At 44.6% G+C, this 25,120-nt stretch overlaps 1 protein-coding gene across 2 annotated transcripts in view; it reads right to left on the bottom strand.

Moving 5' to 3' along the window:
* The window catches only part of RALGDS (ral guanine nucleotide dissociation stimulator), a 239,030-nt gene extending 215,413 nt beyond the window's left edge, over positions 1 to 23,617 (bottom strand). For both annotated transcript variants that reach the window (XM_082262835.1, XM_082262837.1), the window contains exon 1: positions 22,705 to 23,617. In XM_082262835.1, the coding sequence (XP_082118961.1) occupies positions 22,705 to 22,728 (24 nt within the window). In that variant the 5' untranslated portion in view covers positions 22,729 to 23,617. The remainder of the gene's footprint in view (positions 1 to 22,704) is intronic.
* Positions 23,618 to 25,120: the final 1,503 nt, after the last annotated feature.

Here is a 25,120-nt window from a genome sequence, read left to right as displayed (position 1 = left end):
GAGTTACCGTTTTATTAGCGTTTCTACAGAACATGAAGAAATAATAAAAAACGCTTGGAAAATTTTTTTTTTTTTTTTTGCCGGGAAAACGCTCCCAAAAACTCTACAAAAACAATTTTTTTTCTGCTCCTAAATGCTAGGGTTGGGTTCACACTAATTCGATGCCAGACATCGCATGAGATTCGCACCGCGTTGCTGTGCACATCACATGCGATGTCTGTGCGATGCAAATTCAGCCATACAGTTTTTATGACTGAAATCGCATCACATTCGCACCAAAGTGGTGCAGGCCCTTTTTTTTTTTGTCCTCATTGGAATCAGACCGCATGAGTGTTTAGACCCACGAGATCTGATTCCATCCGATTTCACAGTTCGCACTGTGTTCTGTGAACCGATTTGGGGGTGCCATTAGTTTTACATTGATACCTGCAGCGGTTTTGCAGAGAGCAGTGTGAACTGCCTGCGAGTCAGATGCGATGTGGGAACCCACACAGGAATCACTGTGGTAGAACATGCCTCCCATGTTCATCAGGTCCCTGATGAAGTCATGTGACATGACGTAACGCGTAAGGCCTCCAAAACCGAAGTAATGCGATGCTGAATATACACCACATTTTATGTGCTGTTTTAATGTAAGAGTTTTTCCTATTGCAAAAAAGGGTTGATGTTTTACAATTTGCATATCTTTTTGCCATAATTAAAAACAAACTACTACCAAACTCCCCCTGTTAATCAAAAGTCTAAAGCCCCCGTACACAGGGGCCAAATATCGGCCAAAATCAACCGATACAGTATACAACGGCCGACATTCGGCTTGTGTGTACAGAACCCGATTTCACAACTGGCTTCTGTCAAACGAGCATGCTGGAAAACCAGCAGCCGATCGGCATCCGATCAGAGCTCTCAGCCAATGTCTGCGCACACTGACCGGTGTCTTCTGGTGGGGAGCAGCTCCTCTGTAAGAACACAATAGCACAGCAGGGGAGATTACTGTACTAACATTAAATAGTTAGTACAGAGATCCTCGTGAGTTGCTTAGCTTCTTCTTTTTTTATTCAGCCAACTGGGCTGAAGGAAAAAAAAACATACCTTGTATACCAGGCTTGAGCAAACATCACATGATCTACTCTCTGCTACTTTGTGGTTGTTTCAGTTCATTAAGGCCCCTTTCACACGCGGGACTGCAAAATCGCATGACAAGTTGTACCCCGAGATTTCCAATGAGTAATGTTCATATCTGTGCGACTTCAAGGTAGTCTCTGCGCTACTTTGGTCCAACTTCGATGCGACTTGAGGTCCGTAGACCTCAAGATTACACAGGCTTTGCTTCAAGTTGCATCAAAGTCGCGTTTCTTTTAACCACTTGCCGACTGCCGCACGACTATTTACGTCGGCAGTCAGCCCCTCACAGGCAGAGTGACGTAGATCTAAGTCGCTAGCCAGTGAGGGTCAAGAGAGCTAACGCACGCCCCCCGAGGCGCGCTCCCGCGCGGTCACGGACCCCCCCGCGCGTGTGACCGGCAGACCCGATGTCCGCCGGTCACTCGGCGATCGTCGGTGCAGAGGGAAAAAGGCAGGCGGCTGATGTAAACAAGCTGCCTGTCATTCTCCCCTGTGTAGGACCTTTGATCACTGTTCCTACACCTCAAGCCACAGCCAATCACAGTTAGAATCACGCCCCTAGGGACACACACCACCCCTCCCTCTAAAAAAAAGTTAACCCCTTCACTGCCAGTGTAATTTTACAGTAACAGTGCATATGTATAGCACTGATTACTGTAGAAATGTCACTGGTAACCCCAAAAGTGTCAAAAATGTCAGTCAAGGGTCCGATCTGTCCACCGCAATGTCGCAGTACCGCAAAAAAAATTGCAGATCGCCGCCATTACGCGTTAAAAAAAACAATAAAAATGACAAAAATCTTTCCCTTTGTCTGTAAACGCGATAACTTTTGCGCAAACCAATCAAAATACGCTTTTTGTGATTTTTATTACCAAACATATGTAGCATAAAACAAATTGGCCGAAAATGTTAAAAAATTTAGATTTTTACATTTTTTGGGGAATTTCATATAAAAAATGTGAAAAATATTGCTATTTTTGCAAAATTGACGCTCTTTTTTTGTTTATAGCGCGTGATCAAAAAATCGCACAGGTGATCAAATACCACCAAAAGAAAGCTCTGTTTGTGGGAAAAAAAGGACGTCAAATTTGTTTAGGTACAGCGTCGCACGACCGCTCAATTGTCCGTTAAAGTCACGCAGTGCCGAATCGCAAAATAGGCCCTGGTCAGGAAGGGGGTAAAATCTTCCGGGGCTTAAGTGGTGAAGGTCGCACAAGTGTAAAAAACTTTAGAAAGTCTATCTTCATTCAGACAGATTTTACTACATTTCCAGTAATAAAAGACTACCAGCAACACACAATCGTAGTGACATCTTCTGGCTACTATGGGTAGCGTGATGTTGATTACTTTTGTTTGTACGTACTTTTTACTATTCAACATTTTGGACTCTTTATTGCTAGTCACCATTATGACAGGGCCCAGAAAAATAAAAATTAATATTTCACAGTAGCTTCATATATTTCATGGGGGCTGTGCTGGAGAGATATTTGTACCTGAGCTCCAGCCACATGAAGTGACCATGTCACAGAGGTCCTAAACTCCTTGATGAACATTAGGCTATGTCACAAATATTGCAGCACCAGTACTGAGACTTCTTGGTTATTTTTAACAGGCCTGGACAGCTCAAACAGAATGCTAGGAGCTCACTGGATTTCTGGCAGGATCAACAGACATTTTTCTGTACTTATTGTAGATCAATAACTCACGTAGTATCAAAGAAGGTATCAGGATGACAGACCTGGAGCCTCAACCTCTGTAATACAAGTCAAAAAGGGCAACTATCAGATTTCTACTTTTACAGCTTTTTTTTTTTTTTTTTTTTTTTTTTAAGTGGGCAGCTTAGTGGTTCAATCTATGCCTTGCAGCTTTGGGTTATAGGTTCAAATCCCAAGGAGGAGACTACCTGCACGGAGTTTGCATAATTTCCTCTAAGTACTCTGGTTTCTTCTCACACTCCTAAGACATGCTGATAGGTTAATTGGCATCTGTACAAATTGGCCCTAATGTATATGTATGAATGTGAGATAGATACCTTAGATTGTAAGCTTCTTGAGGACAGAAACTGGTGTGAGTGTATAATATATGTAAAGCATTGCATAAATTTGTTGGCACTATACATTCACCGCACCTCCTTTTGCCTTCAGAATTGCCTTCATTCTTCATGGCATAGATTCAACAAGGTGTTGGAAACATTCCTCAGAGATTTTGGTCCATTTTGACATCATGCGAATCTCATGTTCCATCATATCCACAAACAAAGGTGCTCTACTGGATTGAGATCTGGTGACTGTGAAGTAGGGATAGACCAATATGGTTTTTCCAGGGCCGATACCGATATTTTGGTCAAAACATATCGGTATCGGCCAATATTCTGCACATTCAATCACACATCCAATGCAGAGTGACCAGTGCCCCCATCCAATGCAGAGTTACCAGTGCCCCATCAATGCAGAGTGACCAGCGCCCCCATCCAATGCAGAGTGACCAGTGCCCCCATCAATGCAGAGTTAGCAGTGCCCCCAACAATGCAGAGTGAGCAGTGCCCCCAACAATGCAGGGTGAGCAGTGCCCCCAACAATGCAGAGTGACCAGTGCCCCCATCAATGAATAGTGACCAGTGCCCCTAACAATGCGGAGCGACCAGTGCCCCCATTCAATGCAGAGTGACCAGTGCCCCCATCCAATGCAGAGTGACCAGTGCACCCATCAATGCAGAGTGACCTGTGCCCCCAACAATGCAGAGTGACCAGTTCCCCCATCAATGCAGAGTGACCAGTGTCCCCCATCAATGCAGAGTGACCAGTGCCCCCAACAATGCAGAGTGTCCAGTGCCCCCAACAATGCAGAGTGACCAGTGCCCCCATCCAATGCAAAGTGACCAGTGTCCCCATCCAATGCAGAGTGACCAGTGCCCCCATCCAATGCAAAGTGACCAGTGTCCCCATCCAATGCAGAGTGACCAATGCCCCCATCCAATGCAGAGTGACCAGTGCCCACATCAATGCAGAGTGACCAGTGCCTCCATCAATGCAGAATGACCAGTGCCCCCATCCAATGCAGAGTGACCAGTGCATGGGGATTAGAGCGCCACCTGATTACACAGAGCAGGGTTCTTCTGGTTACCCGGCGTGGGCGCTCTCATACGAAGTCCCGCCTCCTGGACCGGGCTCCTATGTTAGATGTCACCAGTGTACTATCATAGGTAGGAGCCGGTTCAGGAGGTGGGACTTCGTATGAGAGAGCGCCCGAGCTGGGTAAGCAGAAGAACCCTGCTCTTTGTGTAATCAGGTTGCTCTCTAATTCCCATCCCCTCCTTCCCCTCCGGAGGCAGCCCTACCCGAAGAAAATATCAGTCATATCGGCCAAGTTTGTGGCCGATACCGATACTTTCAAAAAAGTGAATATTGGCCGCCGATTATTGGCCAAACCGATAATCGGTCGATCCTTACTGTGAAGGCCATTGGAGTACAGTGATCTCATTGTCATGATCAAGAAACCAGTAGTGAGATGATTTGAGCTTTGTGACATGGTGCATTATCCTGCTGGAAGGAGCCATCAGAAGATGGGGAGACTGTAGTCATAATGGGATGGTCAGCAACAATACTCAGGTAGGCCATGGCATTTAAATGATGCTCAAGTGGTACTAAGGGGCCCAAAGTGTGCCAAGAAAATATCCCCAACACATTAAACCACCAGCCTGACCCATTGATAAAAGGCAGGTTTGATCCATGCTTTCATGTTTATGCCAAATTCTGACCCTACCATCTGAATTTCGCAGCTGAAATCAAGACTCATCAGACCAGGCAAAGTTTTTCCAATCTTCTATTATCCAATTTTGGTGAGCCTGTGCGAATTGTAGCCTCAGTTTCCTGTTTTTAGCAGACAGGAGTGGCACCTGGTATGGTCTTCTGCTGCTGTAGCCCATCTGCTTCAAGGTTTGATGTGTTGTGCTTTCAGAGATGGTATTCTGCATACCTTGGTTGTAACAAGTGTTTCTTTTTTTAGTTTCTGTTGCCTTTCTATCATCTGGAACCAGTCTGCCCACTCTCGTCTGACCTCTGATATGAACAAGGCATTTTCATCCATACAGCCGCCGCTCACTGGATATTTTCTCTTTTTCGGATCATTCTCTGTAGAGATGGTTGTGCGCGAAAATCCCAATAAATCAGCAGTTTTTGAAATACTCAGACCAGCCCGTCTGGCCCCAAAAACCTTGCCACGTTCAAAGTCATTTAAATCCCCTTTCTTTCCCATTCTGATGTTCGGTTTGAACTTCAGCAAGTCGTCTTCACCACGTCTAAATGCATTGAGTTGCTGCCATTGGCTGATTAGCAATTTGTGTTACTAAGCAAATGAACAGGTGTTCCTTATAAAGTGGGCGGAGGTGTATAAATACCTGAAATAAATAAAGTCCCCCTAAAAAGTGAACCTGTTACAGGCTGGGCATGGTGCATTCTCACATAAATCCAAAAACAAAGTATCAGTAGACTAATCCAATAATATATTTCATCTAAATAGAGGCTAAATTAATAGAAAAGAATTCAAACCAAATTCACAGACATGTCTATACATTGCTTGTACCTGGTATGTTTGCTTACCTCGGAAAATCTTTGGGAGACTTTTCTGTAAGTGAAACTCATTTTCCTTTCATTCCTGATAAATGAATCCTCCTTTGGTTCCACCCACTACCCACCTCCCAGTATCGCCCCTTTCAGAGAATACAGAACCAAGTATCATTTTGTGCTACTAAGTGATTAGCACAAAATTTGTTAGTAAAAACAAGAAAGACAGTAAAATTGATCCCCTGCAGTGAGCAACAATAGACCCCACTCCAGCAACAGTAGACCCACCCAGCAAAAATAGACCCCCTGCCAGCAACAACAATAGACTTCCCCCCCCAGCAACAATAAACCCCCACAACAAAAGACCACCCAGCAACAGTAGACCCCCAGCAACAACAATAGATCCCCCAGCAGCCAGTATCCATAGACCCTCTAGCAGCCAGCAGCCAGCACCCCTCCCTCAACAGTAGATCCCTCCCAGTAACAATAGACCCCCACACAAAAATAGATCCCGAAGCAACCAGCATCAATAGACCTACCAGCACAACCCAGCACTCCATGCCAACTAGGGGTCAACTGATATAGTTTTTCCAAGGCCGGTACCGATTTTTCAGGCCGCACGCCGATATCAGGTGCCAATATTCTGTACATTTAAAGTTTTGAAAAATCAACTCAATTTTCTGCTGTGGGTGGGTGGCTGGCTGGCACTCTGCTGTGGGTGGGTGGCTGGCTGGCACCCTGGCCCTGCTGTGGCTGGCTGGTTTGTCCTTTCTGGTCCAGTTCTGTCGTTCCACGCACTGTCTGAGGTGAGGGAGGCAGCAGATTTTGCCCTATTCAGCTAGAAGAAGCCAGGACTCAAAATGTTTGTAGGCCCAAAGTGTGGAGGTGCGCGGCACATGCACGTGACGTCATTACATATGTTGCGCCGCGCGCCTCTGTGCACTGGGCCTGCAAACGTTCTGAGTTTGGAGGCCCAGTGATATCCTGGATAGGGAAAAGGCCGCTGCCTCCCTCGCTTTGGACAGTGTGATTGGACACAGCCGTCATGTGATCAAGAGGGCCAATCACAGGGCCCTCCTGCCAAAACTTGTTGCTATGTGTCCGAGGGACACAGGCACATCGAGATCGCGCCGCTGCTATCAATGTGCCTGCACCAGCCCAGACGTCAGTTCCGGTGCGCGCGCGTCATTCCCTTCTAAACAGCTTCTGGGCATGCCCAGAAGCTATGGAGGGATGACGCGTGCGCACCAGAAGTGACGGCGGGGCCGATGCAGTGCATCGTGGGACCGAAGAAGACGGAAGAGGACTCAGAAGAGGGTCGCGCTGGCTTCAAGCTGCCCACACCTGAGATGGCAGCGTTGGACAATATATTTTCAAGGTAAGTATTTCTTCTTGCAGGTAAGTGCAACTCGGGACAGATCAGAGGCTAGCCATTGTGGAATGTACTAGCCCTGACTGTCCCGGGGGTATTTTTATGTCATTTTTTTTTTTTAGGTGAAACTCCGCTTTAAGCAGAATAATTTAAACCGTCTATGGCCAGCCTAACTCTCCACAATCAGCCCATAACAAAATGTAAAATTCAAATTTTAGATAAGCTTTAAGTTTTGATTTTCTACCTGCACTAGAAAATGTGGTATTTGATTGCTATAGACCAGTGATGATGAACATTGGCACCCCAGATGTTTTGAAACTACATTTTCCATGATGCTCATGCACTCTGCCGTGTGGTTGGGCATCATGGGAAATGTAGTTCCAAAACATCTGGGGTGCCAAGGTTTGCCATCACTGCTATAGACCAACCTTTCTCAACCTTTTTATCTTAGAGCAGTGGTGTCCAACACACAACGCAAGAGAGCTAAGCATTTGGCATTGGTACGTCTAGAAGAAGGCTAGGGATGCTGTGCAGCAGGCACAGACAAGCCAGGCACAGGAACATCTGGGGGGATGCCAGGGATCCCGTGTTTGGCATAGCACTGGTGGCAGCAAAGGCAGAGATTCAACAGGCAAGTAAGTGCTGTATGGCTGAACCTAGGGGGCCCTGGTGAGGGCTGCACCCCCATAGATTTCAGTCGTTCTCCCTCCAAAGCCTCCTGCCCACAACCCCCCACATTTTTGCCCACAACCCTTCTGCTCATCAGCTACCCTTACCCTGGGTACACACACTCAATTTTTTTGGGTTCAACCCAGTGACACCACTCGGAGTCATTGGGTGCCAGCACTGATCGGCTGCTGGTTCTCAGAATCGGCTTCTGTCAGACAAGCAGCTGTACGCACTGTCCGAATGTCGGATGGTTCCTGCCGAACTAGCTGATATTAGGAACATGTGTTCCCAGCTTTATTATTAGTGTATTCAATGTGTGGTCCAAGACAATTCCTCTTCTTCCAATTTGGCCCAGAAAGGTCAAAGGTTAGACACCCCTCTCTTAGAGGAACCCTTGAAATAGTTTCAGCTCTCATGGAACCACTGCTAAAACTATTTTGTGGGTCAGTGGGAAGATGCCCTCCTTATGCCTCGTACACACGCAACGATTATCGGCCGACCGATCGGCCGTCTTTTGTCTTATGTGCTCTAGACTGCACACAAATTTTCTCGGCCAACAACAACCAACTTCAGAAGTGATGTCATGTGCTGGTTTACTTTCCGTGTGTTTTTTCTTCTCTGAGCATGCCCAGTTTTGCTCATCTGATTTTTGTCTGCCGAAATCTGTACTGACTGATGAAAAATCGGCCGTTCTGTTGACGGCCAACAAAAATTTTATAGCATGCCCACCAGATTTTGTTCGGCCGAAAAGTCGCAGTCGGTTGTCGGAAGCATCATACTAACAAGCCGACAATTGGCCGATCGGACGTTGGCCGAAAATTCACAGCCAACGATCGTTGCATGTGTACGAGGCATTACATTATAGTTAAAATGCCCCACTTACAGATGACTAAAAAGATTACTGGTGTCATGACTCTGACATTACCAAATGGCATTGACCCTGGAACTCTCCAGGCACCATAAAATGGAAGGTCAGTCATCCATAGCTCAAGGAACTTCTGGCAACCTCCGGAGGAACCCTAGGGTTCTGGTGGGACCATGGTGGAGAATGGTTGCAATAAACAATGAACTTTAAGTTCTTTATTTCTGTTCCATCAATGTACTGATTACAGTTTTCAGAAAGTTTCAGATTTTCACATTGCTATGTCAGCATGACTAAACTGCCAGTAATGATGGTGGAAGATTACATTGTATAACTTTTCAAGGAGTTCTCTTCTCTAAATTTATCACAGCGTGACAGAACAACAGCGCACACCCACTCGTTCTCCTTTTAATGGCTTGGAATGTCAAGAACACAATTTTCTTGATATGTTCATTATAATACTGAGAGACAGATTTTATAGATTCGGAAAATGTACAAAATGAAAGGGTCAGTCTGTACAAGAGTGATATTTCTATTATGGGTGACACTATACGATGTGCTGAATCACTTGGGGACTGAAGCAGTGAAAATTCTGCTCTTGGGTTCCCAGTTTTGCTTACCTGAAACAACCATTTCAAGGGAATCTGGACTTGTAGGGTTCTTTACTGTACATTTTGAAGAATGCACTATGGAGGAGAAAGATTAGAAAATGGTGGTGAAGGTTGGGCCAAGCTAGGAACTCAGCAGGCATCTCTGACATGATCTGTGGAATGGCCAATAACAGTCCTATTACTCCAAGCAAAGGGTCATTCAAAATACATTTTCTCGCATAATCACTTTTGTTCCTGAGATAAGACTACCATAGGTGATAGCTTGAGGGGGGGGGGGGGGGATAAACATGCTTGCTTATGCCACAATCACTGAATACAAGAAATGCACGGCATTCGCATCTTCTGACCAGTTTTAGTTTTTCTTCCCCGATAATCTCCTAACAATGGCCTCAGATCAGCAGGTGACCTTCACCAACTAGAAGTTCTGTGGTCAGCATTTTTAGCCAGCAGCCATGGTGCACTATACACGTGGCTCTTCTCATTAGGCCCAAATAGAAAAGATGACTCCCTGCAACCTTTAAAGAAAACCTATCATGTGAGAAACAGTTGCCATTATAGTGTGACAAACCCAAGACTGTGGAGAGGTTTGAGAAGTGGTACTGAACACAATGCCATCCTAATTTTCCTCAAAATTCACAAGTCAGTAGCAAAAATTGGTCAAATTAAAATCTCCTGTCTATGCTAAAGGCCCGTACACACGATAAGAAAATCTGAAGGGAAATTTCGTCAGACGACCGATCTGCCAATTTTCGGATTGTTAGTATGGTGCTTTCGACAGCCCACTCCGACTTTTCGGCTGACAAAATCCTGATGTGCAGGCTATAAAATTTTTGTTGTCTGTAATACAACGTCTGATTTTCGTCTCATTAGTACAGATTTCGACGGAAAAAATCTTAAGAGCAAGACTAGGCATGCTCAGAGACGAATGAACACATACAAAACAATCCAGCACATGACATCACTTCTGAAGTAGAATTCTGTCGTACGGGAAAATTCGTATGAAAATAACCTCGTCACTTTCCACATCAGACTAGCATGCCACAAAAAACGGATGACAGATCTTTCGATAATCTGATCGTTTGTACGGGGCTTAAGCAGTCATGGAAGGTGACACATTGGACAATATACAGTCCTAGGAAGCAGGAATGCAGAGATATAAACCTTAGCTATCCAGGGTTTTCGAAGAACTTCTGAGGGAACCTGGCCGTAATTACTCAAGTCGTAGATGGTCTGTTTAAGGTGTAGACATCCGTGAGATTGGGCCATTGACCTATAAGTGTAAAGGTAAGTTTTATTCATATTCTATAACTTCTACAGTAATGGAGTCACCTTCCTAAAGATACCTCTCAGTTACAAACCAAGCAAGGCTATATTGCAAAGTCCAGAAGGGTATTATGATGCTATAGACCTCCTAGGAGAAAGACACTTCATAGATCTGTCATATTTAGTGTCTAACAAATCATAATTTTATTCTGCTAAACAAGATTTTGGTTTTTGGAGGGTGAAATTTTGTCATATGGAAATATAGTTGTACCCAGGATAGTTAGCATTAGGGTGCATCTGCCGGAGCATTCTAAAACACTCCAGTAGTGCACACAGGATTTCCATCATCCTCTATTCATAGTGACATGAGGGAAGGATAGGCCCCATCTTATGGACATTTCCAACAGGTTGGAGAAGAGGATCAGTAAACCAGCCAGGATACTGGTCTTTTTAGGAAGGGCGGTCAGCAGAGAAATTTTTCCTATGACAGGTTTCCTTTAGCCTCTTGGAAATAAACAGGTCATTGCTGTACTGTAGAGTGTTAAAGCCATCACATCACAAGAGCACTGGCCTGTAAATGGTGCCTCAGCATGAAATCTCAGCTGTGTATCAAGCCAAAGTAGGTCAGCTGCAAAAATAATAAGCCAACATTGACATATACTTCCGATTCAATACAAAACCCACAAAAAATCAATTAGGACCGGCCACAAACACTCTCCGAATGATAACATAGTACAATAGACTTTCCTGGGTTTTTACGTCAATTCTGAAAAGCAGATTCCACTGTTTTTATAATGAACTATGTTCGAGGAAACGTTTCCTGAGGGGAACATGGAAGTGGCCATTGCTGAATTCTCATTCTGAAATTTATTGTTCTCCTGGCTGGCATTCTCATATTTTTGCTTTTATACTTTGAACACCTTTAGGCCCGTACACATGATCAGAAAATCATACATAAAATATCGCAATCAATGCAATCGTATGAAAATCTGATCGTTAGTTCACAGCTTTCGTCCGCAATTTTCAGAAGATGGTTCGATTTTCGTTTAATCAGTACAGTTTTTATCCTGAAAATACAATAAAAATACATTACATCCCTTACGAATTCTTATTCTGCCATAGGAGAGTTTTCGTAGTTTAGTAATCTATTCTTTTTCAAAATGGAGACTAGCATGCAAAAAAAAAAAACGGACGATCATTCGTCCAATAATCTCATTGTGTGTTCTAGACTTTTACCTGCAAGGAGTATGGAAATAAGGACTTCGCTGTGACTTTCCTGATTTGTATACTTGCTGCAGATCAGCAGTCAACTCATCGACATAAGAGCCTGCCAAACAGCATCTAAGCTGGCTCTGCAGGCTAAACGAGAGGTCAGAAATGGCAGCCAAAGTAAAAAAATACAAACATTTTATATATAGTCTATATTACCAAAAGTATTGGGACACCTGCCTTTACACGCACATGAGCTTTAATGGTATCCCAGTTTTAGTCCGTAGGGTTCAATATTGAGTTGGCCCACCCCTTACAGCTATAACAGCTTCAACTCTTCTAGGAAGACTGTCCACAAGGTTTAGGAGTGTCTATGGTAATGTTTGACCATTCTTCCAGAAGCACATTTGTGAGGTCAGGCACTGATGTTGGACGAGAGGGCCTGGCTTGCAGTCTCCTGTCTAATTCAAAGGTGTTCTATTGGGTTGCGGTAAGGACTCTGTGCAGGCCAGTCAAGTTCCTCCACCCCAAACTCCCTCATCCATGTCTTTATGGACCTTAATTTGTTCACTGGTCCAAATCATTTGGTGAAGTGTGAAATATGGCGTGGGGTTGTTTTTCAGGGGTTGGGCTTGGCACCTTAGTTCCAGTGAAGGCATCAGCATACCAAGCCCTTTTAGACATTTTTATGCTCCCAACTTTGTGGGAACAGTTTGGGGATGGCCCCTTCCTGTTCCAACATGACTGCACACCAGTGCACAAAGCAAGGTCCATAAAGACATGGATGAGTGAGTTTAGGGTGGAGGAACTTGACTGGCCTGCACAGAGTCCTGACCTCAACCCGATAGAACACCTTTGGGAAGAATTAGAGCGGAGACTTCGAGCCAGGCCTTCTCGTCCAATATCAGTGTCTGACCTCACAAATGCTCTTCTGGAAGAATGGTCAAACATTCCCATAGACACACTCCTAAACCTTGCGGACATCTTTCCCAGAAGACTTGAAGCCGCTATAGTTGTAAAGGGTGGGTCAACCCTACAGACTTAAGACTGGGATGCCATTAAAGTTCATGTGCATGTAAAGGCAGGTGTCCAAATACTTCTGGTAATATAGTATATATATCTATATCTGTCTGTCTGTCTGTCTGTCTATCTATCTATCTATCTATCTATCTATCTATCTATCTATATATATATATATATATATATATATATATATATATATATATATAGTGAAGGGGTATGTAGAGTTTATCTCCCTCTTTCTTACTCTGCTCCCTCCTCCTGTCAATGAGCAAATCATATCTCCCGATGCCCGGGACATGCAATTTTGGCTGTAAGGCAGGTGTTTTTTCTTTTACATTTAGCCCTGCCGCAGGCAAGCAGCAGAGTATACTTTATGCAGTGCAATTTTCATGTCAATTTTCAGTGCGATTGTCAAAAGGTAGTTGTTCAGCAGTTCAGGTGCAATTCAGATGCGATTCTGGTATTATTCAGGGATGCGATTGTGAACACGCATTTGTTCAATAGGAAGTTAGTACTGCTGCGATTTTCAATCTACCTTTAAATGCTAGAAATGTCGTTCATCCTCTTCTCTACAAAGCTGCCTTCCATCCACTTCTATGCAAATCTGTCTTCTAGCCACTTCTATGCAAAACAGGCTATGAATCATTCTATGTGAACAATTATCTCAGAATGCCACTATGCTACAACCAAGGGTTGTCCCCACCAGGTAAAGACAGTAATAATCATAACAGAATCCAGCAGGCTGGTTGTACCCATGTTGATCGATCGAACGTGGTACATGTATCGAACATGGTACGTTCAGTCTGCCCATAAACGGTTCAAAATCGGCCGAGATTCAAACCATGTATAGCCGACCTTATGCTACTACAACCAGTTTACATGTGTTTTTTTTCCTTCCTACATGCATAAATAAACCAGAAAAGTTGGAAGATTACAAAGAGTTTTGAGGCACTTTACCAAAGCCAGCTCGACTTCTGCAGGCTAAATGAGAGAAATGAACTGATTCCTCCATCCATGCTGAACACTGCTGGCTATTGTATTCAGATAGTTGCAGCCCCGTTAGTTGTCTGAATACTCTAAAAGTGATAGGGTGCAGTCGTTGTTCGGGTGACAATTTTCCACGAGGCTCCTTCAATTTTTATTTTTCATTTAATTGTGGTCTAGTCAGGTGATACTTATAGGGCCACCCACGGCTGGAGTCAGAGGCGTAACTAGAACCTTCAGGGCCCCAGTGCAAGAAACCATGAAGGGCCCCCGGACCCCTGGCCGGGGCCCTTCCCTTCAAGCCTGGGGCTCTTCCCACTGATCCTGGGGTCCTTTACTCTCGTTGTGCGGCCCATCATTATGGTCCTGCAGCAGGACCCTTTCACAAGTCCTGCCATCTTGGGGCCTCCCCACTGTGGTGGAATGCCAGGGCCCGGTCTCAAGTGTGACCTTTGCGATCCTGGATGTTCACCCACTGGTGTCAGTAGTTTTTATTTTTTGGTATTTTAATTGTAATATTTTTAATCATTTTATTTTTTTACAATGTCACTGACTATGACTCTGTCCATTCAGAAAAGGAAGGAGCTGGTAAATTACATATTTACCAACCCCTTCCTGGTTCTCTATTGTGACATATCCCTTGCAGCAGCTGGCAGGGGAGGGAAGGGAGTACAGTGAGGGGGGGGGGGAGCACAGTGAGGGTGAGGGGGGGGGAGCACAGTAGGGGGGGCAGGGGAGCACACATGGGCCCAGAGACAGCAGAACACAAGTGAATTGGATAGGAGTGGCGGGGGCAGCATACAAAGGAACCAATCTCCTCCATCTTTGTCCTGCAGCTACAGGAGGAAAAAGGAGGACAGTGATTTCTCTACATGCTGCCCCCACCGCCCCTCCTATCCAGGTGTACAGGGGAGCCGCACGGGCCCCCTGGAGCATGGGGCCCGGTTGCAATTGCAACCTCTGCAACCCCTGTAGTTACACCCCTGGCTGGAGTCATGGGCGGCTCGATAAATCCAAAATTGAAGCTCTCTATGGTCAGCTTTACTATGTCCAGCCCTGCATAACACCGGGTATGGCTCCTGTTTTTAGTGCACAAGCTCGCCACAGCCCCATTCCTTCCTAAGGATGGTTTATACGCTTCTGGATGGCTAGGGGCGGCCATGACTATCGAAAAGAATGAATGGACCCGGGGGGAGCGTGTTTGCACTAGACAAGACTCAACCGGAGTGTTTTCCTGCTAAGGCTGTGAGGCTTTTGAGAAGATCTCAGAAGCATAAATGTAAGTAGGTATTTTACTGTGTGGGCAACACTTTTGGGTGAAGGTTTATTTGATGGACAATACACTAAAAATGTGAAGTTGTCCTTTAAACCACCAAATGGTTCCTTATATGGTGTATGGTGATGTTCTTGAGTCCCTGGGTCTACAAACTCACCATGGCCTCTACCAACGATCCCGCTTCTAATTTTTTTATTTATTTTATTAAAAATGGTAAAAATAAATGCAGCAGGCGTAACATCACCCAAAGGTGGGTGGTGAAAATGCAAATCTTCAGGGGAGGAGGGTGAAGCAGAGCGAGAACCATGGCAGTAAAATCTCACTACTGAAATCCTCAAGAGATATCAAAAGCCAGGGGGGTGACTGCTGCGTTATGCCAATGTGAGAACAAAGGATGAAAATTTCCCCCAATTTAAAATAATTCTATAATCCATCATGACAACTCTTTTTGTGGGTCTTTGGTTTACTATTTTGTCCATTTTGAGGAAATCCTCGAAGGTGGCTTTAATAACGCCCTATAATGAGTCATCCAGCACTTATCTTACTGGCAGGTGCTATGAAGCCTGGTAATTGCTTTACATCAGCCTAGGATTGAACAAGCAGACAACATGTATCCAAAGAAGCTGATCTCATCTATAATTAATAGAAGAGAGAAAATTTACATCTAATGTCTTTCTAAGTGATGTCTGGAGCAGGAAGGAAATCCCATTTTATCCCTTGGAGTCTCCTGCCCTCAAGTGGGTGCCTTATAAACTGCATCTGGCATGAACATTTCCTAACATTGTAAAGACATACGCTTTTCCACTGCATGGAACCGAACGGTTCGGCTCGCTTTTGTGCTTTTCCACTGCTGGTACCGCATGGTACGGTGTCGGAACGCTTCGGTACGGTACGGCGGCGCTTTTCCACTGCATGGAACCGAACGGTTCGGCTCGCTTTTGTGCTTTTCCACTGCTGGTACCGCATGGTACGGTGTCGGAACGCTTCGGTACGGTATGGCGGAGCTTTTCCACTGCATGGAACCGAACGGTTCGGCTCGCTTTTGTGCTTTTCCACTGCTGGTACCGCATGGTATGGTGTAGGAACGGTTCGGTACGATACGGCGGCACTTTTCCACTGCATGGAACCGAACGGTATGGGTCTCAAAAACAGTACCACCTCGATTGTGGTTCAAAGAGGTACCATACCCGGTACCATATCCCACAATCCTTTACATGCAGTCACTACTAGCCACTGATTGGTCAGAGAATCCCACCCACCCCGTTGTTATCCCACCCACTTAACTTAAGTACTACTTTAGTGGAAAAGCAAACCATACCGTACCGTACCGAACCGTTCCAACACCGTACCATGCGGTACCAGCTGTGAAAAAACAAACCGGGCCAAGCAGGGCCGAGTAGAGCCGAGCCGGTACTTGCAGAGAAAAAGTGCCATAAATTCTTCATTAAGAAGTTGTTTCATCTACATGCCATATTTCAGTTAAAGGTAGCTTATTTTATATCTTTTATTTCTTTTTTTAATTCTGCTGGAATTTTTTCTGTTTCCATTCTCCTGTGTGGGTTCCAACTCTTCCTTTTACATTCCCCATACTATAAAATTAAAAAAACAGCAAGTATGGTGGGAGTGCCCTATTATGGGCACAGGGGATAAAGATGTACTGTAAATTTGAGTGATATTGTCAAGGCAAGGCACCCAAAATATGAGTCATATTGTACAATATATCTTTAGTCTTAAAGGATAAGTCCACCCTAAAACTGAAATCCCTGCATCTATAGATCTCCACGATCTAACACTAACCTATCTGGTCTTGTAAAGAAGAAATCAGTATACATACCTTTTTTGAAGCCGATCCGATCCGGTCTCCAGCGGCTAAAGCTCTGCAGAGGACACAGCCGACAGCTGTGAAATGAATGGGAAGTGACGTCACCCGTAGACTTACTATGGGGCTTTCGTTGTTGGATGTGTCCTTTGCACCCACCTCCACAGCTCAGCGTGGGATCGGGTCGGATCGGTTTCAAAAAAGGTATATATACTGATTTCTTCTTTACGGGGCTAGATAGGTTAGTGTTAGAACATGGAGAACTATAGATGGAGGCATTTTAGGTTAGATTTTTACATATATTAAAGATGAAATACAATTCAGAATACTATCAAAGTTGCCATAGATATCGCAGTGCTCATAAAAATCCCAATTTGAGATCCAATAATTATTATTATTATACTGGATTTATATAGAACAAACAGTTTGTTTTCCCCTCTTCTTCCACCTTATTTCATCATCCACTCCCACCTATTAACATCTAAAAAAATTAGTCAGCCACTATGTGTCCCTTTGTTGATGCCTCCACGAGTGGAGACCGGTGATCCAGCACATTAGTGTGTGTGCCCGTCACTGACTAGTCCCCTTGTGGTGATATCATCATGCTGGTAAGCCTTCTCCTTTGGAGTGGAGAGGACCTCACCTTTGGACAGCCCATAGACAGACCACTTCCACTGTGCACTGAGGAACACAGAAGATTTGTGATCCAAGCTAGGGATGCACCGATCCGACTTTTTTGGTCCCGATCTCGATCTTTTGCTTTGTGAAATCGCCGATCCTGAGTTCGATCCGGAAGTACTGTTTTGTGAGCTTATAACAAAATAATACTTCTGGATCGGTAGATACCTTATAACATTGTGCATTCAAAATCTAAAATGTCATGGGTTTAGTCTTTAAGAGGTTAAACTTCCCTCCTCCGGCAGACGGAACGAAAAGATACATTGTAATCATTATGTTTACTTAACTGGGAGAGTTGAAAGGCATTTGCAGGAGGCTCTTTTTTTTTTTTCTTTGACAGCTGTTCTCTGCTCCCTCACAAGCTATAAAGAGCAAAACTGGATCTGTTAATTTTACCGATCCCCCGATCCAGCTATTTTGCCCGTATCGGGGCCGATATCCGATCCGAATATCGGATCGGTGCATCCCTAATCCAGGCCAGGAACAGGATCTTTAATGAGTGCACTCACCTGCTTCTACAGCATTGCTCCCTCATTGGCTGAAGCACTGTAGAATCTCGCCAACGAGGAAGCAGCATCTTGATAGTTGAGCCAACAAGAGAGTGATGCTGTAGGAGCAGATGAGTGTTCTCTGTTGCTCTTTTAGGGGCCTATTCATACATACATGTGGTTCATTTACAAATCAGCGGTATAGCATCACCACAGCTATACCAGAGCTTTAAATTAAAAGAACAAAGTAGTTTGCTTTAAAAAATAAAATAAAATTGAATGAATGGAGGGATAAACAAAAAGGCAGAGGAGGAGCCTGACTAATTGACCTGTCAAATCCTTGTGACGGGCGTCTCCTCCAAATTCTGTCTGCTCATCAGTGTTAGGTAGAGAGCTCCATGCGGTATCACAGGCTCTACAACATGGTCTGCATTTTATGAATGGGCTGCAAAATGCAGAATGTAGTGTGGAGAATAGCAAAGCTGATAGCAGAGATCACTCTACTTTTTAAACGAGCCCCTATGTGTTGCATTAATTCACATGTTGTGCTGCTTTAAGGTGTCATTCAGAATGAACGGCACCACAATACACCGCCCCTTACGGCATTAAAGAGGAACGTCACACTTTTGTTTTTAAGTCAGCAGCTACAGTATACTTTAAAAATTGGGTACATACCAGTCCCCGAAGTCCAGTGTTGTCTTCCTGCAGCAGGCTGTTATTACTGCTGTGGGCCTCTGGTGCTACCCTCTTGGATTTGGAAGCTGGCTATGACTTCCTGAGGAATCACAGATGGCATCCTACAGCCTCCTGGGACTGGGACATGTAAAACACCCCAGGAGGCTGCGGGCGAGGAGGGGGGCAGGATTTTATTCTGTTCTCGCCTAGATGAGAACTGAGGAAGAGGAAGCCATTACCAACTTGCTTGCCAGGCAGAAGTTGGGATAAGGAGTAGCTGCAGTAGTAGGCCTACCGAGGAAGCCCTGCTATTGGGCATAACAGGTATAGGAGGGGAGCCACGTTGTAAGTCATAGGTGTCCAACCTTTTGGCTTCTCTGGGCCACATTGAGTGTAGAGAAATTTTCTCGGGCCGCATATATAAAATATATACTATGGTTAAGGTATACAAGTAATAAAATGCCGCTGCGCCCTTCCTGTGCTGCCGCGCCCCCACAGCACTAATTTAACACAACTAGCGAATGATCCCCCTCCAAGGCTGCCTCTGTGGCCGTGCCCCTGACTCAAATTCCTTCCTTCCCAGCAAAAAAATAAAATTGTCAGGGGGCAGTGGGCCGCATTGCTTGAGGTTCCGGGCCACAAACGGCCCCCGGGCCCCAGGTTGGACATGCCTGTTGTAAGTGAAGGTTGTATGTGTACAAGTTATTGGTGAGTTCCTTTATACATTGTGAAGCGCTTACCATAGCACTAGGGGTGCAATTGGAATGTATTCTTACCTGTCAGCCTGGAGCTGCTGGAGGAGGAGAATATAGAAGCATGCTGGAGGAGACATACCGTTGGTGTTGATGGCTTTTATGACCTTGATATTATATTGAAGTCCACATTTAGAGGTGAGCAGATATGTTGCACTGGGTGGCTGGAGACACAGCAGAATTTTTTGGGAAATCTTCACATATGTAACACAATGGTGATGGACTGTTGATCATCGGACATTTGGACTTTTATTTATTTTTGTACTTTTTAAAAAAAAAATGTATTTTGTTTGCGCTACATCATTTTTGTATTCTGAGTATGAATAGCGTGGTGGAAAGCACTGTTGATGTTTAGCGGCATTCGAAAATGGTATTTTCTATCGTATTGAATGTTATATTTACACTATGATTAGTACTACGTTGATTGTTCATTTATATATTTTTAATGAAAAAATAACTGCCACTGTGAGGTCAGCCTCCATCAGACAAATATGGCTGCTATGGTAATGATCTTCACTTCTCTTTATAGAAAATTAAATTCTTCCAGGTTCTGTATATTATATTTACAAGCTTTATAACACGTCGATTTAATAGAAGCAATCACATAGTTTGGGTTTACCTTTAAAAAGTAAATGCATCCCTATCAATCAATTAAGCAATCAATCAATCATCAATGAACCCCTTCTATCCTCTTGAGATAAAAATTAAATACACCATTGTATCTTTATTGAAAAAAAAAAACCTGTTACCCTGGTTCGGCCATGTATGGCCATGCAAAGTGCACTACCCTTGGTGTTCCATATTTTTGCAAAGAGGAAGGTGAGGGAAGTGTCTTCAATCCCTGGCTCAATGCAGGTGAATTGTCAGTAGATTGGGTATTCTGTTCAGTGAGTCTTGTGACTCATGTCCTTCAGAAAGCACAGCCAGGCCCTAGAACTCCCTTATTTTCCACTGCAGTTAAGGAATACAGCGTGGTCACGACCTGCTGCTTGGATAGTAAAAGGGCATCCCCACACTCTTGAGGTCAACCCTCTGCTCTCTTTTGCGCCTGTCAAAAAGTTACCACTGTAAGACTAAGAGCATTGTAGAAGAACCTGATTGGCTCTTACCAGTGCTTCCACCCCCTACCCACCTCTGAGCACTGTCTCTTGGTTCCACCCCCTACCCACCTCTAAGCACGGTCCCTTGGTTCCACCCCCTACCCACCTCTGAGCACTGTCCCTTGGTTCCACCCCTACCCACCTCTTAGCACTGTCCCTTGGATCCACCCCCTACCCACATCCCACACAAAACAAAATACCTCACCCAGCAACAAAAGGTCCACCCAGCAACATTAGGCCCCCTCCACTACCAACAACGGCTCTCCCAGCAACCAGTATAAATGGATAAGCCAACAATAGACCTCAACCTCAACAGGAGATTCCTACCAACAACATAAGACCCCCCAGCAACAATAGATCCACCAGCAGCAACAATAGACCCTCACACAATACCAGATCCCTACCAGTGACAATAGATCCCCAAGCAGCCAGCATCAAGAGACCCTCCAAGACACCCCACACCCCTTGCTATTACATATATTCAGTGCTGGAGGTGCCGGAACTGCGTTCCACCACGTTCCTGCTGAAAAAAAGCCCTGGCTCTTACTATTAAATTTGCTCTCCCGGTATGAGAATTATATGAAGCTCATAATTAGATAGGTTCAGGTGCTTATATTATTCTATAGTTAAATTAATTCAATGAATAAATACATTGATTAAAAGAAGTTTTGTTTGCATGAAGTGTAGGTGTAAAGATTCTTTTCTGAATCCCAAGCTACAGTTCCACAATCCTCCTAACTCCCAATCGTTAGTGTTCTGTACTTTTCTTAAAGTGAACCTGTGTCTAGTCAAATCCTATCTGACTACGAATTGTGGGATGCAGATAGGAGAAGGCCAGGGCTGAAAGTCAAATGGGTGTTGGTGGAACATTAGACTCAAAGGCAAATCGAATCTGATGTAATTTCCAGTCTGAAGACCCCATTCACACTAGCGCGACTTGTCAGCCTGACAAGTCGCGCTCCCTCGCGGTCCATTGACCGCTACAGGACCCGTTCTAATAGGAGCGACACAAGTCACTATGACTTAGAAAAAGGGTCCTGTACTACTTCGGGGCGACCTCGGAGCGACTTGCATAGACTTCCATTATGTGAAGTCCCTGCAAGTCGCTCCGAAGTCGTGGTGCACGGGACTGCACAAGTCGCCCCTGAAGTAGTAAGGAGTCGTGTCGCCTCAGTGTGAACCGAGCTCTAAAGCAGAACTAATCCATCCTATCCTTTACAGCTAAGGAAGCTGCCATCTTAGCCTCTGTTTGATCTGCAGTTGCCATGGTGCTGCACATGTGATCACCTATGATGCCAGCCATTTGATGGCTTGACAGTTTGGTTGAGAGCTAACATAAGCACACTAATAACTGTAGCAATTATAATTCATGGCATGCCTTTAATGCAACTGTTATAGGAAACTGTTAAATCAGCGGGCTCAGTTCCATTTTAAGAGCCAGCTTTCTGACATTTCCTTTGGGTCTACAGAGCAGTTCAAAGAAAGTGTAAAGGACAGTGACGGAACTTTATAGATTTTTGTTTATTAACCTTGCTAAAAGTTCAATAGGCAGAGCCAACGTGTTTCGCAGGCTCACAAGTAGCATTCATCAGGGCTGGACAATGTGAGCAAAGGTGTAAGGTTTAGTATACTATCAATTTGGGCACCAGTCTGATCAGGTCAGACTGGTGCCCCTACTGATATTATACAAATACTTTGCTCACATTGTCTGCTATTTTCTCTGATCACTGCAGGCATTTAAAATAGGGGGGGGGGGGTTCTGAGCCCCCAAAAAGCATTGCCTGTGCCTTGGCTAAAGGAAAAGTCAAGGAAATCATTGCGTTCAGGGTAGGAGGAGGCTCCACGATGCACACATGGGATCTTGCACCTGCTTAGCTTGAGATGATAGGGTCTGACTTGTCACTTCAAAGAAAACCTGTACTGGGACAACAAGGCTGCCATTGCTGACCTTACTTTTTGAAAATACTAGTTCTTTGGATGTCAAGCTGATCCAACAGCTTCATCTCTTTCAGAGTCACATACCTTCAACAAGTATGCAGATCAGGACTCTGATTTCCTAATCCTTTCTAATCTACGTGCTCGTTCCAGGTCAAATAATGTTAAAACTAAAGACATCCAAGTGAAAATGGCAGCCGGAGCCTGCGAACCGACATTAAAGCAGAGAATCCACAATTTTGATTTATGCATAAAATACATATAAATAAACTCACTGAAAATGTACATTATTAACACAACTCACCTGAGTATCAAACATCATCATCATCGGCTGCTCCTCATCCTTGCCTTGTGGTCAAGGAAATCCAGTGTAATGCTATAGGAAACTGAGGTGGTCGAGGGGGTCTGTCAAGTTCTTCTGCCCCTCACCCCTGCCTCAGACCAGACAGTGTGGGATGTAATCATGCGTCGGGGTCACTTGAGATGACAGAGATCACGGACCTGTCAACGGATCACCCATGGTGTGCTGGAGTCACTTAATCCAAAGCGCCAATCCAAAGTGCCATCCACAGGCAGAAACACCTCGGAGATGGTCCACCTGAAGAGCTAACCCTAATATCTCGAAAGAAGCCAAAAGCATATCAACCGACCAAAAACCAACATCGGGAAAATGCAACATCAACGCAACAAAAGCCAATGCAAACGATGGAATCGTGCAGAAAAGTAGTCATTTAAAGGGACAAAGACTCGCAGTCTATCTCCGGAGCCCTAGAATATCCATCATCGTGCAAAGATCACAGCATCTGTGCAAACATTGACAAATAATCAGCCATTCCTCATCATGTTTGGAAATCCATTGTGTGTGGTTTTTCTTCATGGGTTCTGCAAAGTGGACCTGAAGCTGGAGACAGCGGCTGATGACATCTGTCCTTGTCTCACCTTAAGGGTTGAGGAGGCATCTAATGAGAAGATGGGGGTGCACACAGAGGCCGATTACCCCTACAGGGGGGGGGGGGACGAAGGACCTGTGTGATCTTATTAGGGATAAAGATAGCGGTGTCAGTTTGCAGAACAAGGCAGCCGGCTTGTATGTGGCAAGGAAGGAGGAGGGGGCTTCTTGGTCAGGGGGTCTGTGGGTGATGGACAGGGACAGTGCAGGAATCCAAGTCCCCAGGTTAGGTGAAGACACATTGCTGTATAGCTACAAAGGCCATGCAAGCAGGGAGGAGAGAAGGAGAGAAGGAGAGAGGGGGAGAGAGAGAGGGATGGGAGGAGGGGGAAGAAGAGAGTCTCCTGCTAGCCAATGACAGCAGCACATCTGCACAATCCAATGGCTGAGATGCAGAATGAGATTTGCTCTTTCCAATTTGGACTACACTTTGGAATCTAAATTCCACAAACACAGCACACCACTTTCACCCAATGCCTGTCACATTTTATGTGCAAAAAAATTATTTTTTATTGCATGCAAACACTGGCAGCTGGAGTGACAGTTTGCAAAGGGCAGGCACTAGGGAGTGCCCCGTTTAATTGCCTGTATTAAATGTCCCCCTCCACCTCCTCCTTTCTTCAATAAACCAGCCATTTACGGCTTTAAACCACCCTACCCCTCCCTTGTATGAACACCCAGGGGTCCCAAATCCCAGCGCTGTAAGGAGGGCTGTGAGCCTGGATGTTGCTGTGTGTCTGTATTATTAATAGACCCTGGATGTATACAAGGCTGCTGACTGCAATCTATGTATATATATATATATATATATAGCAGCCTGTCTGACTCTGTCCTTTTCCTACATGGCCAGACAGGTGTACTGCACTGACGATATACAGTAGGTCACTGGGTAGAATTGACGCCAGTCCTTCTTATTATTACTGGGGTAGGGATATGACTGTATGTGATAAGAATGGGGGTCTTCTAACCCTTTTTAAAGGTCAACTCCACCCAAAACTGATGTTTCAGATTTACTCAGGCAGGGGTTAAAATCCGCCGACAGCATTCTATTTTTGGAGGACGTTTGTGTCTCTTGCTTGCAACGTAAAAAAAAAAAAAAAATCTGAAGAATGGTGTAGATTAACCACTTCAGCTCCGGAAGGTTTTACCCCCTTAACCACTTAAGCCCCGGAAGATTTTACCCCCTTCCTGACCAGGGGGTATTTTGCGATTCGGCACTGCTTGAGTTTAACTGACAATTGCACGGTCATGCAACGCCGTACACAAACGAAATTTACGTCCTTTTTTCCCCACAAACAGAGCTTTCTTTTGGTGGTATTTGATCACCTGTGCGATTTTTACTTTTTGCACTATAAACAAAAAAAGAGCGACAATTTTGAAAAAATAACAATATTTTTCCCCTTTTTTTATATGAAATTCTCCCCCCAAAAAAAGGAAAAATCTAAATTTTTTATCATTTTAGGCCAATTTGTTTTCTGCTACATATTTTTTGGTAAAAAAAAAATCGCAATAAGCGTATTTTGATTGGTTTGCGCAAAAGTTATTGCATTTACTAACTAATGCCCCATACACACGTGCAGATTATCTGCAGACTTTTGTCTGCAGATTTACCAAAACCATATAATATGAGGTCAAACCTAAACACTTTCAATTTGTATGCAATCCGGCAGGCCCTTGCACTACATAGAAAAGGTAAGTCTGCAGACAAAAGTCTGCAGATAATCTGCACGTGTGTATGGGGCATAAGGGAAAGATTTCTGTAATTTTGGTG

The sequence above is a fragment of the Pelophylax lessonae genome, assembly GCF_965119305.1.
Source record: "Pelophylax lessonae genome assembly, chromosome: 7".
NCBI classification, from domain to species: domain Eukaryota; kingdom Metazoa; phylum Chordata; class Amphibia; order Anura; family Ranidae; genus Pelophylax; species Pelophylax lessonae.
Note: the sequence above shows the minus strand (reverse complement) of the source record. Positions and strands in the feature narration are given on the sequence as shown.